The sequence below is a fragment of the Falco peregrinus genome, chromosome 10 (assembly GCF_023634155.1).
Source record: "Falco peregrinus isolate bFalPer1 chromosome 10, bFalPer1.pri, whole genome shotgun sequence".
In the NCBI taxonomy this organism is placed as follows: domain Eukaryota; kingdom Metazoa; phylum Chordata; class Aves; order Falconiformes; family Falconidae; genus Falco; species Falco peregrinus.
The window spans coordinates 32,624,268-32,640,485 of NC_073730.1; the positions used below are offsets into that span (position 1 = coordinate 32,624,268).

The 16,218-nt window shown below is 37.2% G+C and overlaps 1 protein-coding gene across 8 annotated transcripts in view; it reads left to right on the plus strand.

Moving 5' to 3' along the window:
- The window catches only part of EFCAB7 (EF-hand calcium binding domain 7), a 32,233-nt gene extending 16,767 nt beyond the window's left edge, over positions 1–15,466 (plus strand). For all 8 annotated transcript variants that reach the window (XM_055815723.1, XM_055815725.1, XM_027792634.2 and 5 more), the window contains 8 exons: positions 1,785–1,926; positions 4,155–4,264; positions 5,239–5,396; positions 5,598–5,731; positions 7,819–7,967; positions 9,835–10,044; positions 13,471–13,578; positions 14,681–15,466. In XM_055815723.1, the coding sequence (XP_055671698.1) occupies positions 1,785–1,926; positions 4,155–4,264; positions 5,239–5,396; positions 5,598–5,731; positions 7,819–7,967; positions 9,835–10,044; positions 13,471–13,578; positions 14,681–14,755 (1,086 nt within the window). In that variant the 3' untranslated portion in view covers positions 14,756–15,466. The remainder of the gene's footprint in view (positions 1–1,784; positions 1,927–4,154; positions 4,265–5,238; positions 5,397–5,597; positions 5,732–7,818; positions 7,968–9,834; positions 10,045–13,470; positions 13,579–14,680) is intronic.
- Positions 15,467–16,218: the final 752 nt, after the last annotated feature.

Below are 16,218 nucleotides of genomic sequence, written 5' to 3' on the forward strand. Positions count from 1 at the left end.
AATTGGTATGATGCATTATGCTACCAAAACTATTGGAGTACTGAAGATTAAATACTTGCTGCCTTTAGATCAACATCTTGGATGGGACCAGGGTAGTTTCACCATAATAAAGTGCAGTTTGAGATTAAGACAGTTTCCAGCTATGTAAAATCTGGAATTCTCATATACCTACATTCATGTGTTCAGGGTGATATATTTTTATTTCTTTAAGGTGAAGATTCTTTTTATAGCTGAGTTTGTGCTATTTGTGTGAAACTTGTAAGAGTGATTAAGAGACAGAAAATGAAGTGAGAGATAGTATTAGATTCTGCAGTCTTTCTATGCCAACACAGATGGTGAGTTTTCTCAAAGTACGTTTCTTTGTTTTGGTTGATTTATAAAAGTTCTTAAAGCAAAAAGGAGTATAATAAAGATGAATTTGGTAATGTTTGAATGAGAAGTGTTTAGTATAGAGGAGTTGATCCTGTTCCCACAGAAATCAGTGGCAAAATTGTGGCACAGGACTGAAGGCTCTTAAATCCATGAGTTCCAGAGTACTTTACATTCTTAAGAAATGCAGAGTTCTGAATGGAGAAATTTAAATCCAGGATCAGAGCTACATGTATTACCACGTGTGTTGCTTGGCATCCTGGGTGTATATATGCTAGCAAAGTCCAGTTCTTGCCTGACACCTTTAGGTCATTGACTGTAAAGTATCATCAACTGAGTGTGAATGCATTGTAATGAGGATCGGTTCTTTAAGAGGAGAAATTAATTGTAGCATTCTAATGAAGACTGTTTGGCCTCAGTTGGACTTAGTAGTAGTCAGCCTCGTTACTGGGAGTTACATGCAAAAGTTTTCCATTTTTTACAAGCTCTCTTTTCAAATCTGTGTTAGCTTACCTGTGACATTGAACACTGAGCATTGGTACAGCCACCTGGACAGAGCTCTCCACTAAGATGACACTGAAAGACTCCTTCTGTTAGGCTCTGCTCAGAAACATTAGCTTCCATTGCTAGGAAAGTGACTAAAACCGTGGACTTAATCCAGATCAGTGAAGGCAAAGCAAGAATGACTTCTGTTCCTCAAAGCATACAATACATCTATAGGTACTTCATTTTTATTTTGCTAAGGAAGTATCATTCTGATTATATTTTAAATTGAAAATTGGGACTTGCTATTAAAACAATAAAATTGAAGCATCTAGTTGTTTTAGCATCTCAGCAAAATCATGGCTTCTCTAGAAACGATATTATTCACACACAGAACAGTTTTCAGTTTGTCTTTCCAATACTTTTGACAGAAGTCAAGAAGAATCACTTAAATGGACCAGTGCTGGTGTTTGTGATTTGTCTGAAGGAAACAACTCCTCATTGTTCAGCTAATCAGTTACGTTCTTTGCTTGATTGGCCTGATGGAACTAATGTAGCAAAATTCCAGCCTTTCAGTGGCAAGTCACATAATTCAGAGAATTTTGTTAATTTAGATGATTCTTCATGACAATTTAAATTTCATTTCCAGTATTTGAGCATTGGGGCAATTGTATGTTTTTCATGCATTTTCACAAGTGAAGCAATATTACTAACTGCTCTGCAAAAATTAACTACAAAAAGGACTGTATGAGAAAATTACTTTTGTTTAAAGCAGAAGATCAGTGCTGTACCTTTTACAGTATTGTAAAAAAAATACAGTGGTGTATTTTATGCAGGATTTATTAAATCCTCAAATTAATTAATATTTCAGAGAAGAAGCTTTTATCTTGATCAAAGATGAAGGCAACATCTAATATTTCCTTGGTTTCCAGGACTGGCAATGTGCACAATCCAAGGGATGCTTCTACTTAGAAGATGATGGTGAAATCATTAGTCACAAGTACAAGCTGTACTTACCTGAGAGGTCTACAGTATGTATTACCATCAAGCCTTTAAATGTTCGTCAGGTAGAAGGTAAGTGTATTTGTATTTCTTGGGAGAATTTTCCATTATAAAAAATATTTTCTCTTCTCATGCTGATACATCTCTCCCTTTCTTACTTTCAATACTTTGCGATATTTTTCTCTGTTGACAGAACCCTATTGAAAATACAACTTAACTTGTCCCACCACATTTTCTGCTTCATGATTTTGTGCTCACTGCCTGGGCAGTGAAAATCAGCTAAGTCCATTATCTTTCTGTTTGTAGTCAAGCAACCTCCTAGATTATTTTTGGCCATACATTTGTGGAGTTTCTGACTACGAAACTGAAATGTTAGCACTGTTTGCAGTATCTTCCTTTAAGGTGTTGATGTACTTTGTGAGAAACGACGACACAAGGTGAGTATTGCCTGAAGGATCTTGTATTCTCCACATCAGATACTTCTGTAAATACTTAAAACAGATTGTGGCTTTTTATGGCAGTATGGTATCTTGATGTTTTCATTATGAATCTTGTCTGATGGATGTATAGCATAGTATACCAATTTTAATTTTCATCTTAAAAGAGTGAAGTCCAGCATTAGAGCCACCTGAGATGAGTCAGCCTTTGTGCTGCTTTTTTCCAAACAGTGTTGGCTTTTTTCTCTCTGGTGATTCACCAAGGGTCTTCAGTTGCTACGTTGAAATTGTTTTTTCTCCATGTAGATTATTTCCTCTTTAATCCTGTGAAACAGGAGCCATTAGATCCCAAAGATGTTTGAGTCACCTGGACTGGCTCTTGTGCTACAAGTTGGTAATTGGTTCTGATTGAGGTTGGTAATAAAAACTTCACTGCAAATAATTGAGGGAAAATAGTTATTTTTCAGTTACTATCTGGCTGAAATGGGAAGCTGATTGACTGACTTCTAATGGTGGTTTGATACTAACAGATTTGAATAACAGGATGTCTCAGTGTTCTGCTCATAACTTTTCTTTTTTCATGTGGCGCCCTTTTAAACTCTGCCTTAGTATAGTTCTGCTGCAGGATTGTCCAGACATTCTGTGTAACCAAAAAAGTACTTGCTTCTCTTTTGTGAAGGGGAAAAAAAAGAATTCTACTTCTACACTGTTGTAGCTTATGACGTGTCCAAACCTCAGCGCAGCACCTGAGGGACCATCAGACTCTCATGGAGAGGAAGGCAAAATGGCAGTTTATTGAAAGACACAGGCACTTACATACAAGTAGCAGAGCCAGCCCTTCGTGGGCGGTTTTCTACTTAGTTCCTATGTTTCCGTCAGAACACGTGATCTTCCGCATCACCACATCCCTGTGCTACTACACTACACAACGTTACTGTCCTGTTGTATGTAGAAATATCTTCTGTTATGGAGAGGAAGGCATAATGCTTCTATGTAAGGAAGAGGTTAATGTTAGCAGAGCAATTACCTTTTTATGAGAAATCAAAAATACCTTCAAATTTGTAAAAAAGTTATGTGGTGTGTAGCCACTCTTTGCTATTCGTGACTCCTAACTGTAGAAAAACTAAGCCCCTACATTCATTGTTTTGCTGTGGGTTGATTAACTTGAAGACCACTTAATAGCTCATTTCTTGATTGTGCCAGGAACTGAGCAGCTACAAGAAATCAGAGAGATTCAAATGGCATCTGTTAAACATCCATGTAGGACCAGGCCTCCATTCCAGTCCATCCCAAGACAAACAAATCATACGTGATCAGACAAATCATATGTGATGCCATGTAGGAGGATCTTTCAACTTAAATTTAAAATATGATTTAAACTTACACTTCTGAGATTTAAATCTTCTGGTATCCCTAGCTTTTGCACATAATCTGGGTTTCCAGTCTAGATGGGTTTAACAATATTTTACAGAACATCAGATGAGAATATGATATAATTTTGCTAACATACTTGATTGCAAATATCTAGGAGCCTTAGTATAAAGAAAAGTAATAATAATAATAATAATAATGTTCTAATGGTAGAAAACAACAAAAAGAGCTTCCTTAACTACCAAAGCTTTTAGTATTAGACCTACTAATAGTAATCATTATCTGCAAGTGTCACAATACTTGGAACAATTTATCTGATCGGCCTAAACAGGAAAGGTAATCCCAATAGCATATAATGGATTTTTTTTTTTCCTATCTTGCCTTAACAGGGATCAGTATTATAAATACCATGGAAATACCTACTTTGGATTGAAAGAAAAACAGTTTTGTGCCATTATTAAGCATTTTTCTTGGCAATGTTTTTCTTTTTAGGAAAACCTTGTAATTGGTTGTCAGTGGATACAGCTTTGTATATTCTGAAGGAAAGTGAAACCCAAGAAAATCTACACCTTATGGGCTTTACTGAACAACAAAACAAAGAGGTTAGATATTTTTGCTGTCTTCCTGTTTTGATTGTTATATCTTTAAATGCTGCATGGGTGAGTTCCCATGTGTTCGGAAGTAATTCAAACTGTACCTAATCAAACTAGAGAAGAAACACTTGTTCTGTGCATGTTCCCTTTCAAAATGGACAGCAGCTGTGCAAGGTGAGATGTAATACAGTCTTACTTATGCCCTTTGGATGGGCTGAATTGCAAGCCACGTGTGTGGAAGTTTAATGAAATTCTTGTGAGGACCATATTATCATGTGGTGTGTTAGCAAATATTTCTGAGTTGCTGGTTATCTGTATAGATGTGGGGTGTGGAAACTCATTTGTATCCCTCCATCTTGAAAGATAAAATGTCAAAGGTAAAATTTGTTAACATTTCCTTTTGTTTTCTTTCTCCTTGCTATATGTATGGTTTTGAACTTCATAGTGCACAGAATATTCTTATGCTATAAGAAATAAAGGAGGAGAAATGTCAGCGTTAGCTGACTTCCCCCTTCCAAGCCACAGGGAACTCAGCTTGCTTCTTAAACCCTACATTACTTGTGACTTTTTAAATAGGAAGTTTTTGCTGCTAGTTTGAACAAAGCTGAACAGTGAGGGAGGAAATTAAAAACTCAGTGGGTTTGTCTGCTTCTGGCTGCTTTTTAGTGTAACAATTAAAGTGTGTTACAGATCTGAAAAGTGATAGGGCTGTTACTAGGCATTTCTAGTAATGACCGTTATCCCCTCATCTCAGGTCCTGTATGTTTTTCTTAATCTTATTATAACTAAGACATTCACTAGGTTTTTTGTCTTTAAAATGGCATCACATAGCATCTCACTGTAGACGTTTTCTTTAAGGAAAGAGCCTAGCGTTACCAGTGTTTTCAAGTAATTAATCACTTCTTAAATGATACCTTTCCTGATTACTAATGATATTCATACAGAAATAACTTACAAACTTGTCTGTCTTCCTTCAAGAGTAGATGTTTGGATGGAGAGGGGAGCTTGGATCAGGTGTTTACTGGCTGCTCCCATTCACAACAGGCTGTAGGTTGAAGAATGTAAAAACACAAAGTACTGGAGAAGCAAAACTGGTGTATAGAGGTGAAGATGGAGACCTGGCTCTGACCAAGGAGTTCCGGTGAGTTGTGTTCCTAGATAGGCACAGTAACTATCATAAAAATGCGTGCTCCGAAGAGCATCTAGCTTTTTAAAAGCTGTATGTTACTGAAGTACTATTTGTACAGAATATTCTCAAATAGACTGAATAGTTATCGACAATACTGTGAGGCAGTAAATGAAATAAGTATTTGGAAATAGTTCTGCCTTTTTCATCTTTTAGAGCAGCATTATTGGATATATTTGAAACAATTGATTTGGATGGAAATGGCCTTCTGAGTTTGGAGGAATACAATTTCTTTGAACTGAGAACTAGTGGTGAGAAATGTGATGAGGAAGCATGGGCTGTATGTAAGGGTAAGTTCTTTGCTGTGCTTGATACAACTAATTAGGGCTATCATTCTACTTGCAAGCTGTTGTTCATAGTATCGTATTATGTATCTAGTATAGAAGAACTGAAAGTTTTGTAGCCTACAGCAAGAACACGTGTAGATACTGTTCTCCCTTTGTTTTTCTTTTTTTCCTTTTCTAGTCTCCTGTCTTGTTTTGCTTCATTCTGGTTTGTGTGCCACTGACCTTCTGCTGAGAAAATTCTTCCCATTGCTAACTGCAGAGTTTTGTAGGTGAAAGATTTTGTAGCTGCCAAAACCTACAGGTTTTCTAATCGTGGATCATATGGTGAATTAAACTGTAAGAGGTATTCATTTAATCAATCTCTTTTCTACAGAGTAAGCTGGTACTGCTTTTATATTTCACAAAGTGTTGAGAGGGACTTTTAAATAGTGTGTATATGATGCTTTAAAAATGCCATCTAGAGCTTATGATGACTGTTTGGAAAATTAATTAGAAAACGCCTGTTGCAACTATACATTTTTTTCAGGTGTAAGCAGTTATAAGTCATTAAAAATCTGTCTTTTGAAGGTTCATATATGGTGTGTCAGTCTGTCCATATTGTGCTATATGACAGCATGAGATTCTGAGACTTCCATGGGTGAGACGGGGAAGCTGACAGTTAAAACTTGCAGCTGTGCTTTGTTTTCTGTCTGCTGATACATCTCATCAATGTTACTGGAGGTCCTGCCAGCTTGCAGCAGTGTTGGGCCACAGATAACAATGTTAAAGAAAAAAGGAGGTCTGTGGCATTGCGAAGGCCTTGAGAATGCACGTATTTACCTTGTAACAGGGCTAGGAGAATACAACCACCAGTGACTATAGGCTGCTCTAATAATACAGTGCGTGAAAGCAGTGGTTTCAAAGCATGGGCAGTTTAGCTGCACTTGTGTGAACAGACTGCACATCTAGAAACGATTCTGTGAAAATTAGAGGAAACTATAAGAAATAGTTTTTCTGTAACTTGTGTCTGACATGCCAGTATGGCATATCATTGTATATCAGCCCAAGTCATCTTTGATATAATTCATTTGTAGGCTATGACACATTGCTTAATTTGGGCCAAAATACTTCACATCTGGCAAGTCCTGCTAATTACTTCTCCCCAGAACACTCTAAGATAGTGGATTTTTTCCAAAATGACAGAAAGCTCATATAGAAATACTTTTCTATAAATGAGTTTCTCATCTGTTTCGTCCCTATCCTTTGCCACACTTTATGCCTTTGTCAGTGTTGCACCTCTGTGCACTGGTCTCAACATGCATAGGAGGGGTGTATATATATATATATATGCGTGTGAAGTGTGTAAGAGAGGAAAGAGAATATGGTGAATGTTTTACTAGGTCATTAATCAGTTGAAGGGTTCAGACGAATATCATAAATCTTGACACCAAAGTTCAAGCCATTTATTATAGCATCTGTACCCTTAGATAGATTTATTAAATTGGTAATCCCTTTTTAATAATATATAGTAAAGATTTAGCATTGTTATGAAGATGAGAAAACCATTTTAAAAAATCTCTGACACAAGGACATTTCAATTATGTGTTTGCTGACATTAGAGTGGTCTATCTGTGATATTCTATCTAGAGAGGGGTGTTAGGATTACTGGCATTTTATTGCTTTTTAGGAACTAAGTAAATCATTTCTGTATCAAGGACCTCAAGCGCTAAGGGTGCTGGCTCCAGCAGGCTTCCATTTCCCGTTCCTAATATACCCCATTCTGCAAATCTCAACCACAACAAACACTGCTAGCAAAAAGAAAAAAAAAATAAATATAAACTCTTTCTGTTTTGAAATCTCACCCTCTTTTGGGTTATACAAGGGGCCAGCTGTTTCTAGTCATTATCTAAAATCCACAGGGAAGCTCTGCAAAGAGCATGTATCTGGTCAGGGACATCTTTCCCAAATAATATGGGAGAGCCTGAGATGGCACGAATGGCTCCATCTTTTAAACCCTGTTAACATAAGTGGGAGTTTGGCTCTGGAAGGATGAAGGGTGTTTGCAGAGAGAACAGATGTTTAAGTGCTACCTTATATTTCTTTTTAAATAGATAATTTTGATATGAAGAAGAATGAACTAACAAGACAAGGATTTATGGATTTGAATCTAATGGAAGCCAATGACCGTGAAGGGGATCCTAGTGACCTTTGGGTGACTTTATTGTCTCTGGGCTACAACAAAGCATTAGAAATGACAGAGGTATGATAGCCATATAGCAAAAATAACTGCTTCACATACAGCTTTCCACACATGTTTAACTGCAGTACTGTTTCTGTCATAAATTGATTTGAGTAGGTCAGTGATCCAGTCCAACAACTGTTAATACAGGGTTTACACTATGACTTTTGGTCATTATGGTATCCTTAGGTATGCTTTCTTAGGATAACACTGGCGTTGTTGAAGGAGGAAATTTGCCTTCTGTTTTAGAGAAAGCCAGTGTTTTGTGGGGTTGTACAGGAAGGAATCTTGGGTTATACCTGTGGAAAGAATTCGTGCACCTAGCTGGTAGGAAGTGATAAGAAGACAGTGATGGTAAACTGTGACCTGTCAGCAAACCTACAAAATGTGTGACTTGCTCTGCTTAAAAAAATCACTTTCCTGGCCGAGGCCACAACATAAGTGGGTAAGGATAGGTAACTTTTTTCCCCCCACGTGATTCAGAATTCGTAATTCTCAGACATGGCTATTTCTGTTACTGTTGCCTTTCGCTACAGTGTCTGAAGGTGTTCAACGTACAGGTTTAATGAAGGGGCTTCAGGTGGCACACTGTTTATTTTACAGGACCAGGGATTATTTCTCTTATGTTTATGCTTGCTTATAGAGTTATTTATTTATTTATTTATTCAGAAACAGTAGCAGTGTTGATGTGAATAGCTCTTACTAAAGAACGAGGATCTCTTTAATGACGAGAAAAAAATTATGAAAAATTAAAGGATACATTAAATATGCAGATAATCATTTAAGTTTCATTTCCAAGGAAAGCTGATTTTTTAAAATCATCATCTGATGATTGGTTAAACCAGGGTTAGCATAGTCACCATATAATATATATCCGTGTGTGGAACAAATATAGGCAGACCCAAAAGTACTCAGTATGGCTGAGAGAACATCAGTTGTCTTGCAGTGAAAATCTTGAGGTCATGGTGAATGATTTCTTGATGGTGAACACTTTCTCCTTTTCCTGCGAGTATGGTTAGTAGAGGAGCTATAAAACTGTCTTTCTGCATTTCAGACGTAAGAGGGAGCTATTCTCTAAGAAAAGATTTGGGGAGGTTTTTCTCAAGTTAAAGAGATTTCAGAAAGGTATTTTGTGCCTTATACTAGCTGTGGTTTATGGCTATAGTCTTTGCTTTCCAAAGGACAACGTAGCTCTCCGAAACTCTCTGATTTTATTAATCTAAAAATGTACATCTACTTAACATATGCCTATATCTTAACCCTTTAATTCCTCAATTTTACGTGGTTTAAGAGATTAATATTTCGGGAGCATTGAGCCCCTAACAAATTAAAGACAGAATCTGAGAAATCCTAGTAGATTCCAATAGCCATTTGAAAGAAACCGAGGTGCTATTACTGAGCCTAACAACTAGGAGTTTTTGTTTCTTACAGGTACTAATCTTAGCCAAGATATTGTAAAAGCAGAGTGCTTAATGCAGCATTGCGCATAGTTTAAATCTGTGGCAAGAGTGTGACAGGTAAAGGAGGCAGGTTTATTTCAGACACTGAAATACATTCATACTTCTCCTTAATTCCTTTATTTTTGTTTTTAATTCCTTGTACGTTTTGCTATCCACGAAAGGATTTGCTATGTTGGAGCTGAATGCACCAAACTGCATCTTGAGTGTGATGTGATTGGCATGAAAAACATTCATTTGTCCTGAGTGTTCACTTGGTTTAAAAGATTGCCACAGCTCTCGGGTTTTAAGTATTTAATGTTCAGGGACATACTCGTATTTGGGTAATTCTGTGTCAGAGCATATATGAAAATACTTAGGAGCTGTGGATGAAAATCTGAGGGGGAAAACTACAGATAAAGTCATGATGAAACTAATTTTCTCCATTACAGGCATGTCCCTTTGTCATTGACATCTATGCAGAAAAATGCAAACCCAAAATTAAAGCCATATATCTAGAGGCAGGGAGCTCACAACTCAACAGGGCTATCTGCAAGTCTGTTGTTAATAAAGGAGAGGCCAAAGTAATGGATGGCTGTGAAAACATAATCGTCTATACCTACAAAGCGGGCAGGAGAATCACTTCTGTTATTGAAAATAAGGTACGGCATTAGACTTCTGTAAGGTACTTTGTGTTAATGTGCATTATTGTTCTTCTTCCGTCCTTACATCATTTTTGAGAACTACATTTTCTCATTCTTGATATCAACTTTTGTTAACTATTTCATTAAAAAAAAAATTAGTGCCTGATGCAAAGCTCTTTTTGACATATGACTCAGACTTTAAAAGAGTCTGGATCAGTGTTCTTGGAAGGGACAGCTTATTATAATGAGGCAAACAGTTTTAAGTATTATTTAGAATCTGAATATTTGCTTGTGTTCACATTCCAATTTGACAGTATGTTGATAATTATTTGAGACATAGTATGTTCATAATACCAGAAAACAAATACTAGGAATAGGGAATAGAATTACAGAAAAACTACAGCATTTACATGATTTAGTGTTTTCATTGTGCGTAAGAAAGTAGAAGAACAATGATTTGCATTGGTTGTGTTTTAGAAGTGTATTATGGATGAACTCTTAACTGGCTAGTCTGACAGGTTTACTTTCTTACTGATCCAAGCTAAGAATTGTAAATCCAAGCAAAAGTGGATGGTGAGAAGCTTTAAATCTTTTTGCATAGATTGTAATGAATGTGCTTTTTATTCTCAGTTTCATTTCTGTCAGGAACTGTGAGTAGATAAATACAGTGCAGTAAGATGCTAAACTTTAGATGCTTTACATTTTAAAAGATCATAGCAAGAAGTGTATTTTTAAATCTACAAACATGTGAAAGGGGGTGGGTTGATGGACTAATATTAGGAGTGAATGCTGAGGCTCCTTGGAACTACAGGTTTAGATCTGCACTTCGCCCTTTAGGGTAGATATACTGGAGTTATTTATATGTTTGGGGATATGTCAGAGAAGGAGATGAGCTCTGTACTGAGGCAGCTGGATGCTGTCTGATTAAAATCACTGACCGCTGCCATTTATACCATTTGGGCTTCATTTGCAGACAACACCAAGTTGGGTGGGACTGTTGAACTGCTAGAGGGTAGGAAGGCTCTACACAGGGTTCTAGGCAGGCTGGATCACTGGCTGTAGGGACACGTAGGGTCTAGAGCACAAGTGTTATGAGGAGCAGCTGAGGGAACTGGGGGTGTTTAGCCTGGAGAACAGGAGGCTCAGGGGAGACCTTCTCGCTCTCTACAGCTGCCTGAAAAGAGGTTGTAGAGAGGTGAGGTGGGTCTCTTCTAGGTAACAAGCGATGGGATGAGAGGCAATGGCCTCAGGTTGTGCTGGGGGAGGTTTAGGTTGGATATTAGGAAAAATGTCTTAATGGAAGGGATTGTCAAGCCCTGGAACAGGCTGCCCAGGGAAGGGGTGGAGTCCCCATCCCTGGAGGTATTTAAAAGATCCATAGATGTGGTGCTTAGGGACATGGGTTAGTGGTGGGCTTGGCAGTGCTGGGTTAATGGTTGGACTTGATGATCTCAAAGGTCTTTTCCAATCTAAACGATTCTGTGATTCTATTCTAGAAAAGAATTTAATAAAAGTCAATTTTATGCATCTGTCTTCTAAGATTCCCACAATGCAAGCAGTCTGGTTATACCTTCAGTTATTGTACTGATGATTTCAATGGAAATAATTGTTTCTGTTTTTTCTCTAATTAAATTAAGGAAATATGGTAGCTCCTGAGAGATTCTCTTTTTAGTCTTGTGTATGTATTTAATCAGTGGGTAAAGAAAGGTGTCTTTTAACCCTCCCTAGTTAGGGTGTGAGCTGGAGAGATTAAACGACCTTGCATACAGAACATCAAATTTCTGAGAGAGTAAGCAGCACCAAATCTATTCTTTGCCTATTTGTGTGCCAAAATAAATAGTTAATGAAGCATTTCCTATCATCCAAAGCACAAGCTTACTCTAATATACCCTCCGTGCTAGATGAATCTCTGTGACCTTGTTCATATTATAGGAAGATACTTTTTGGCACAGACAGTTCTTTTGTTTGCCTTTATCTCACTGCCATGTAGAAACGAGGACTTCACCAAAGTGATGCCAGAGCAGACAGATCAAAGTCATAAGCAGCTCAATGCTAAATTGTGTTTAATTTCTGCAACACCACCGTATTTCAAGAATTGTTATATTTACACTCAGCTATCCACAAACCCTTTGTACTGTGAGCACTAGAGATAACTTTTTTTGATCAGTCCTTACCAGCCTTAATGGTAGCCTCTTTGCTGCCTAAGGTTGATTGTGTGAAGTGACTGTGTTTCTATTCCAATTCTCAATACAGAGAGAATGCTGGATAACATTGTCTAAGAATCAGACATTTTCCAATGTCTCTATCAAATTGCAATTTATCTAGAGACAGCTGAAAAGCAGGGTATATAGCATGTCCTTAGGTCTTGTGTCTTGAGTATTGCCTGGAATAAACTGGCGGTTAATGAGTTTTCCATTACCCACATATCTTGGATATTTTTTTTTACATATATATATATCTTGGATCCTTCTTGGAAGCATTTGCACAGCAGGAATGTCTGTTCTTTAAGTGATTGTACTTATATGAAATTTCTCAAATATTTTAAAAAATCTCTATAAAGCCTAGCTGGTTTTATTCAAGAGAATGTTTGAAACAAACCATGTGCAGCAGATTGGGATGGGTCACATCTTGATGAGTGTCTCTTCCAAACACCTTTGTAAGGTGTTGTCTTTGATTTGTGGCAGTAAGGAACTAGTGAGGATTCCTGGTCATTTATTACAACAGGAGACTAAATATGAAGGATGCTCCTACTGCTTACATTGGGCATTTAACTTCAGTTGTTAGGAGCTGAATCTCTATGTAGTTGGTGAGAATTTATGAACATGTAGTATGAGCTCCTGAGGGAATGGCCTTTTGCTGGTGGGATGGGAACCCTGAAAATCAGAATGGCCATTCAATGTCAGATGAAGATCCTTTTATGTTTCCATAAATGACCTGTAGGAGATGTTGCAAGTACAAAAACTGGGCAAGCATCCAGTGACGCTTCTCTAGATTGCGGTCCTAGCCTCTAGTGATGTGCAGTTCAAGGACTACTTGAGTCAGAAATACTTTCTTTGTACTTAAAATCCCTTCGTCTTTTTTTCTAGTATGAATTTATCCAGTCACCTTTGGAAACTGTAAACCACCATCAGCAACGATGCGTGGCACAAAGTTTTCTCACTCAGTGGTGCTCCCATGTTGTATCTTCACAAGTGCTTAAGTTTTTCAGTGAATCTTAAATGACTATTGACAGTGAGTCCAGGCTCATTGTCCAGACTGTGATGATGCTAAGATACGCTTGAAATTGTTACTCTTCAAAGAGAATAGACATCAGCATCCTTAAAGCATTTCCATCCTGTACAATAGCAAAGTTAGAGGAAGTAAGAGGAATGTGTAGTTGTTACATAAAGAACAGCCACTTAACCATTAGGACTAATGCGTTCCTTCATGTTTTTTCACTTGCAGTCTGAAAACAAAGTGATTATTCATGTCAACAATGAGCAGAGTAAGAACTGCCTAAGTAGTAGGGGACTGCCTGTTTTTGCTGTAGAAGTGGCACCAAAATCCATGATGGTAAGATTTTTATTGTTTAGCCAACTTAAAATCTAAGCAAGAAGAAAAAAACGTGACATCTTTGCAGTTCCCTTTTGCAGGTCTTTTATTGTGATAATGAGTGTGTGGATAGTGGCATCTTAATCACCAGTACAGATCAGAAACAGTTCTTGATATTTCAAAACTGAACATGTACTTGATGTATCCATGTTTTTCTGTGCAGATTGCTATAAAAATCCATAGCTGTTCAATTTTTGATAGGTGTGCCTATTTCAGTGGGCCATCCAATACATGTACCGTTTATTCTTTTTCTTTTATTCTTATATTCTTTTTTTAAGGCTGTATTTTCTTTTTTTTACTTGGCGAATTTTAATCAGATATATTGATGTCTGTGAGAAACAGACCAAGTATGCACTAGTCAGAAACAAAAATATATGCGTACTGCACTCCTTATGTACAGTGTCATTTGCAGATGGCTAACTTTGGTTAAACTTGACTTAACCGATCATGTTTAGCCACAAGACAATTTGATCTGCCGATCCCCAGTCCCCATTCTGGAGCTGGGCTTTAGTGAAATTTCTATGAGGGTTCTAAGAGACAGAATGAGATTGAAAATGCGTTACAAATGCAGTTGATACTCTTCTTCGTTCATTTGTGAAGAAAATCCAGTTTTTATTATTCTAAAAGTATGGTCTCTCTTTAAAAGAAGAGGCATCTGAACTGTTTTATATTTCACAGTTTTCCAGTGTAGATACATACAAACCTGTTGTAAACAGGTAGAGTCCTATGACAGAGGCCGGGTTGGGGCCTGTTCTAATATTGCTACTGACACTTGAGGTAACTATAGCCTGATTCTGTAAGGTGTTTTATTAATTTTAATTTCAGCTTCATTCAGTATAAACTGTAGGCTTAGTGCCCCTTACGCATATTTTGCTGTCATGCAATTAAATTAAATCACAAGTTTTGAATACCAGCTGTCATTATGGATGATGGATGTTCATAATATAGTGTTAGTGATATATGTACTGGAACAGTTCATTTTGCTTACATAGCACTTGAGGTAACATACGTGCAGTTCTCCAGTAAACAAGTATTTCACCTCTGTTTTCTCTATTCTATACAGGTTTCTCAGCACGTGATGCCACTGAACGAGCAGGAAGAATGGCTTTATAATTGTGTGCATTCCCTCTTACATTAAATGTTCTAGTTAGAGGGCTGTTTCTTAGCACTCATGCTGAACCAGGAATCTTTTTTGGCAGCTTCTAGGCAATTGGTAGTTTTGTCCTTCTCAAAAAGCTGGCATACATTTATACTTTGCAGAGTTTGATTTGTTAAAGTCAGTGAATCACATAAGTACTTATTTCTGGTATCATACTTCTGCTGATGGCTTTTAAGAAACATTTATAGTGATAGTTTAGGGATGGATTAACTGTAAGTATGCAAAATCCTTTGCAGAGTATTCATCACGTATGGTCTAACAAAATATATTGGCGTGCAAACATTGAGATGCAATAAAAATTAGGGCTGTTCAGTAATACAGCTGACAGTTGTAACATAATTGTGTTTTATAAAGGCTAGTTTCCCTAAATATCGTCTTATTTTCTATAACATGTAATGTAGTTCCATCACATGCTGGAACTGCTTCACCGAGGAAAAACTTAATCTGTTAAATGGGTCTGATGGATTCCTAATTAAACATCCTTATGGTTTTGATGTCAGAAGCATAAAGAGGTGGGGTTCATGATTTCATTTTGCCACCTGATAAAGTATGTGCTTCTTTCCTTTTTATTTTTTATTTTTTCATTTGATGATAATACTAATCTTATACTTGTTCTGAGTAATTAGTGCCTGGTTTTATACTCTCTTATCTAAAATAAAGTCTGCATTTTTATGTGCAATAAGGAAGTAACATTATTTGAGGAAAACAAAAATTTGTCTTCATTCTTGACTGTTAACAGCTATTAATTATTTCCAGGGTAGCTGAAATAAGGAGACTGAAGTCCACCAAGTTTAGGCTGCAATATCAATGAGAAACAGCTTTGAGGTGCTAAAAATATTCATCCTATTATGTTTTTCTGGTTCTTTTAAATGTCTGCTAATGTGGAAAAAATAATGATGACCCTTGCCACTGGATGCTTAAAAAGTGTCTGAGTTTAAAATAGACATTAAATGTATGTGACCTCATCTGTGAGGGCAGCAAGTGGTCTTGAAAAGCTATATTTATCTGCCAGCAACTCCTGCACTCTGCTGTTACTCTGCTGTAATTGTACACTGGGCGAGTAAATGTCAGTTACAAAATGAGAGCCCTGCTAGAGGCTGGCTGTGATTTGCACAGCTCAGCAATTGGTGCTCAGGCAGCTTTACTGGTGATCTTTTAGTTTGTTGGTTTGGTTTTTTTTTCTCCTTAGCAAGTACAGCAGATACCGTTTTCATTTTCAGACTTGTCTGAAAGAACTAGAGGTTGTATTAAGAGGCCCCATGAGTATTTGCTAATTTCTAGTTCTAGCAAACAACAGAGCTCTGTAAATGCTGCCCCAGGCAAGGTGTGGATAGGGATGTTCATAACCTCGGAAGTTCCTAGCTAGGTGTCTGAGGAGCTGGGAAATAATGAGACACTTTCTGTGCATGGTGGAGAGTACAAAACGAGTTCTATATTATTTG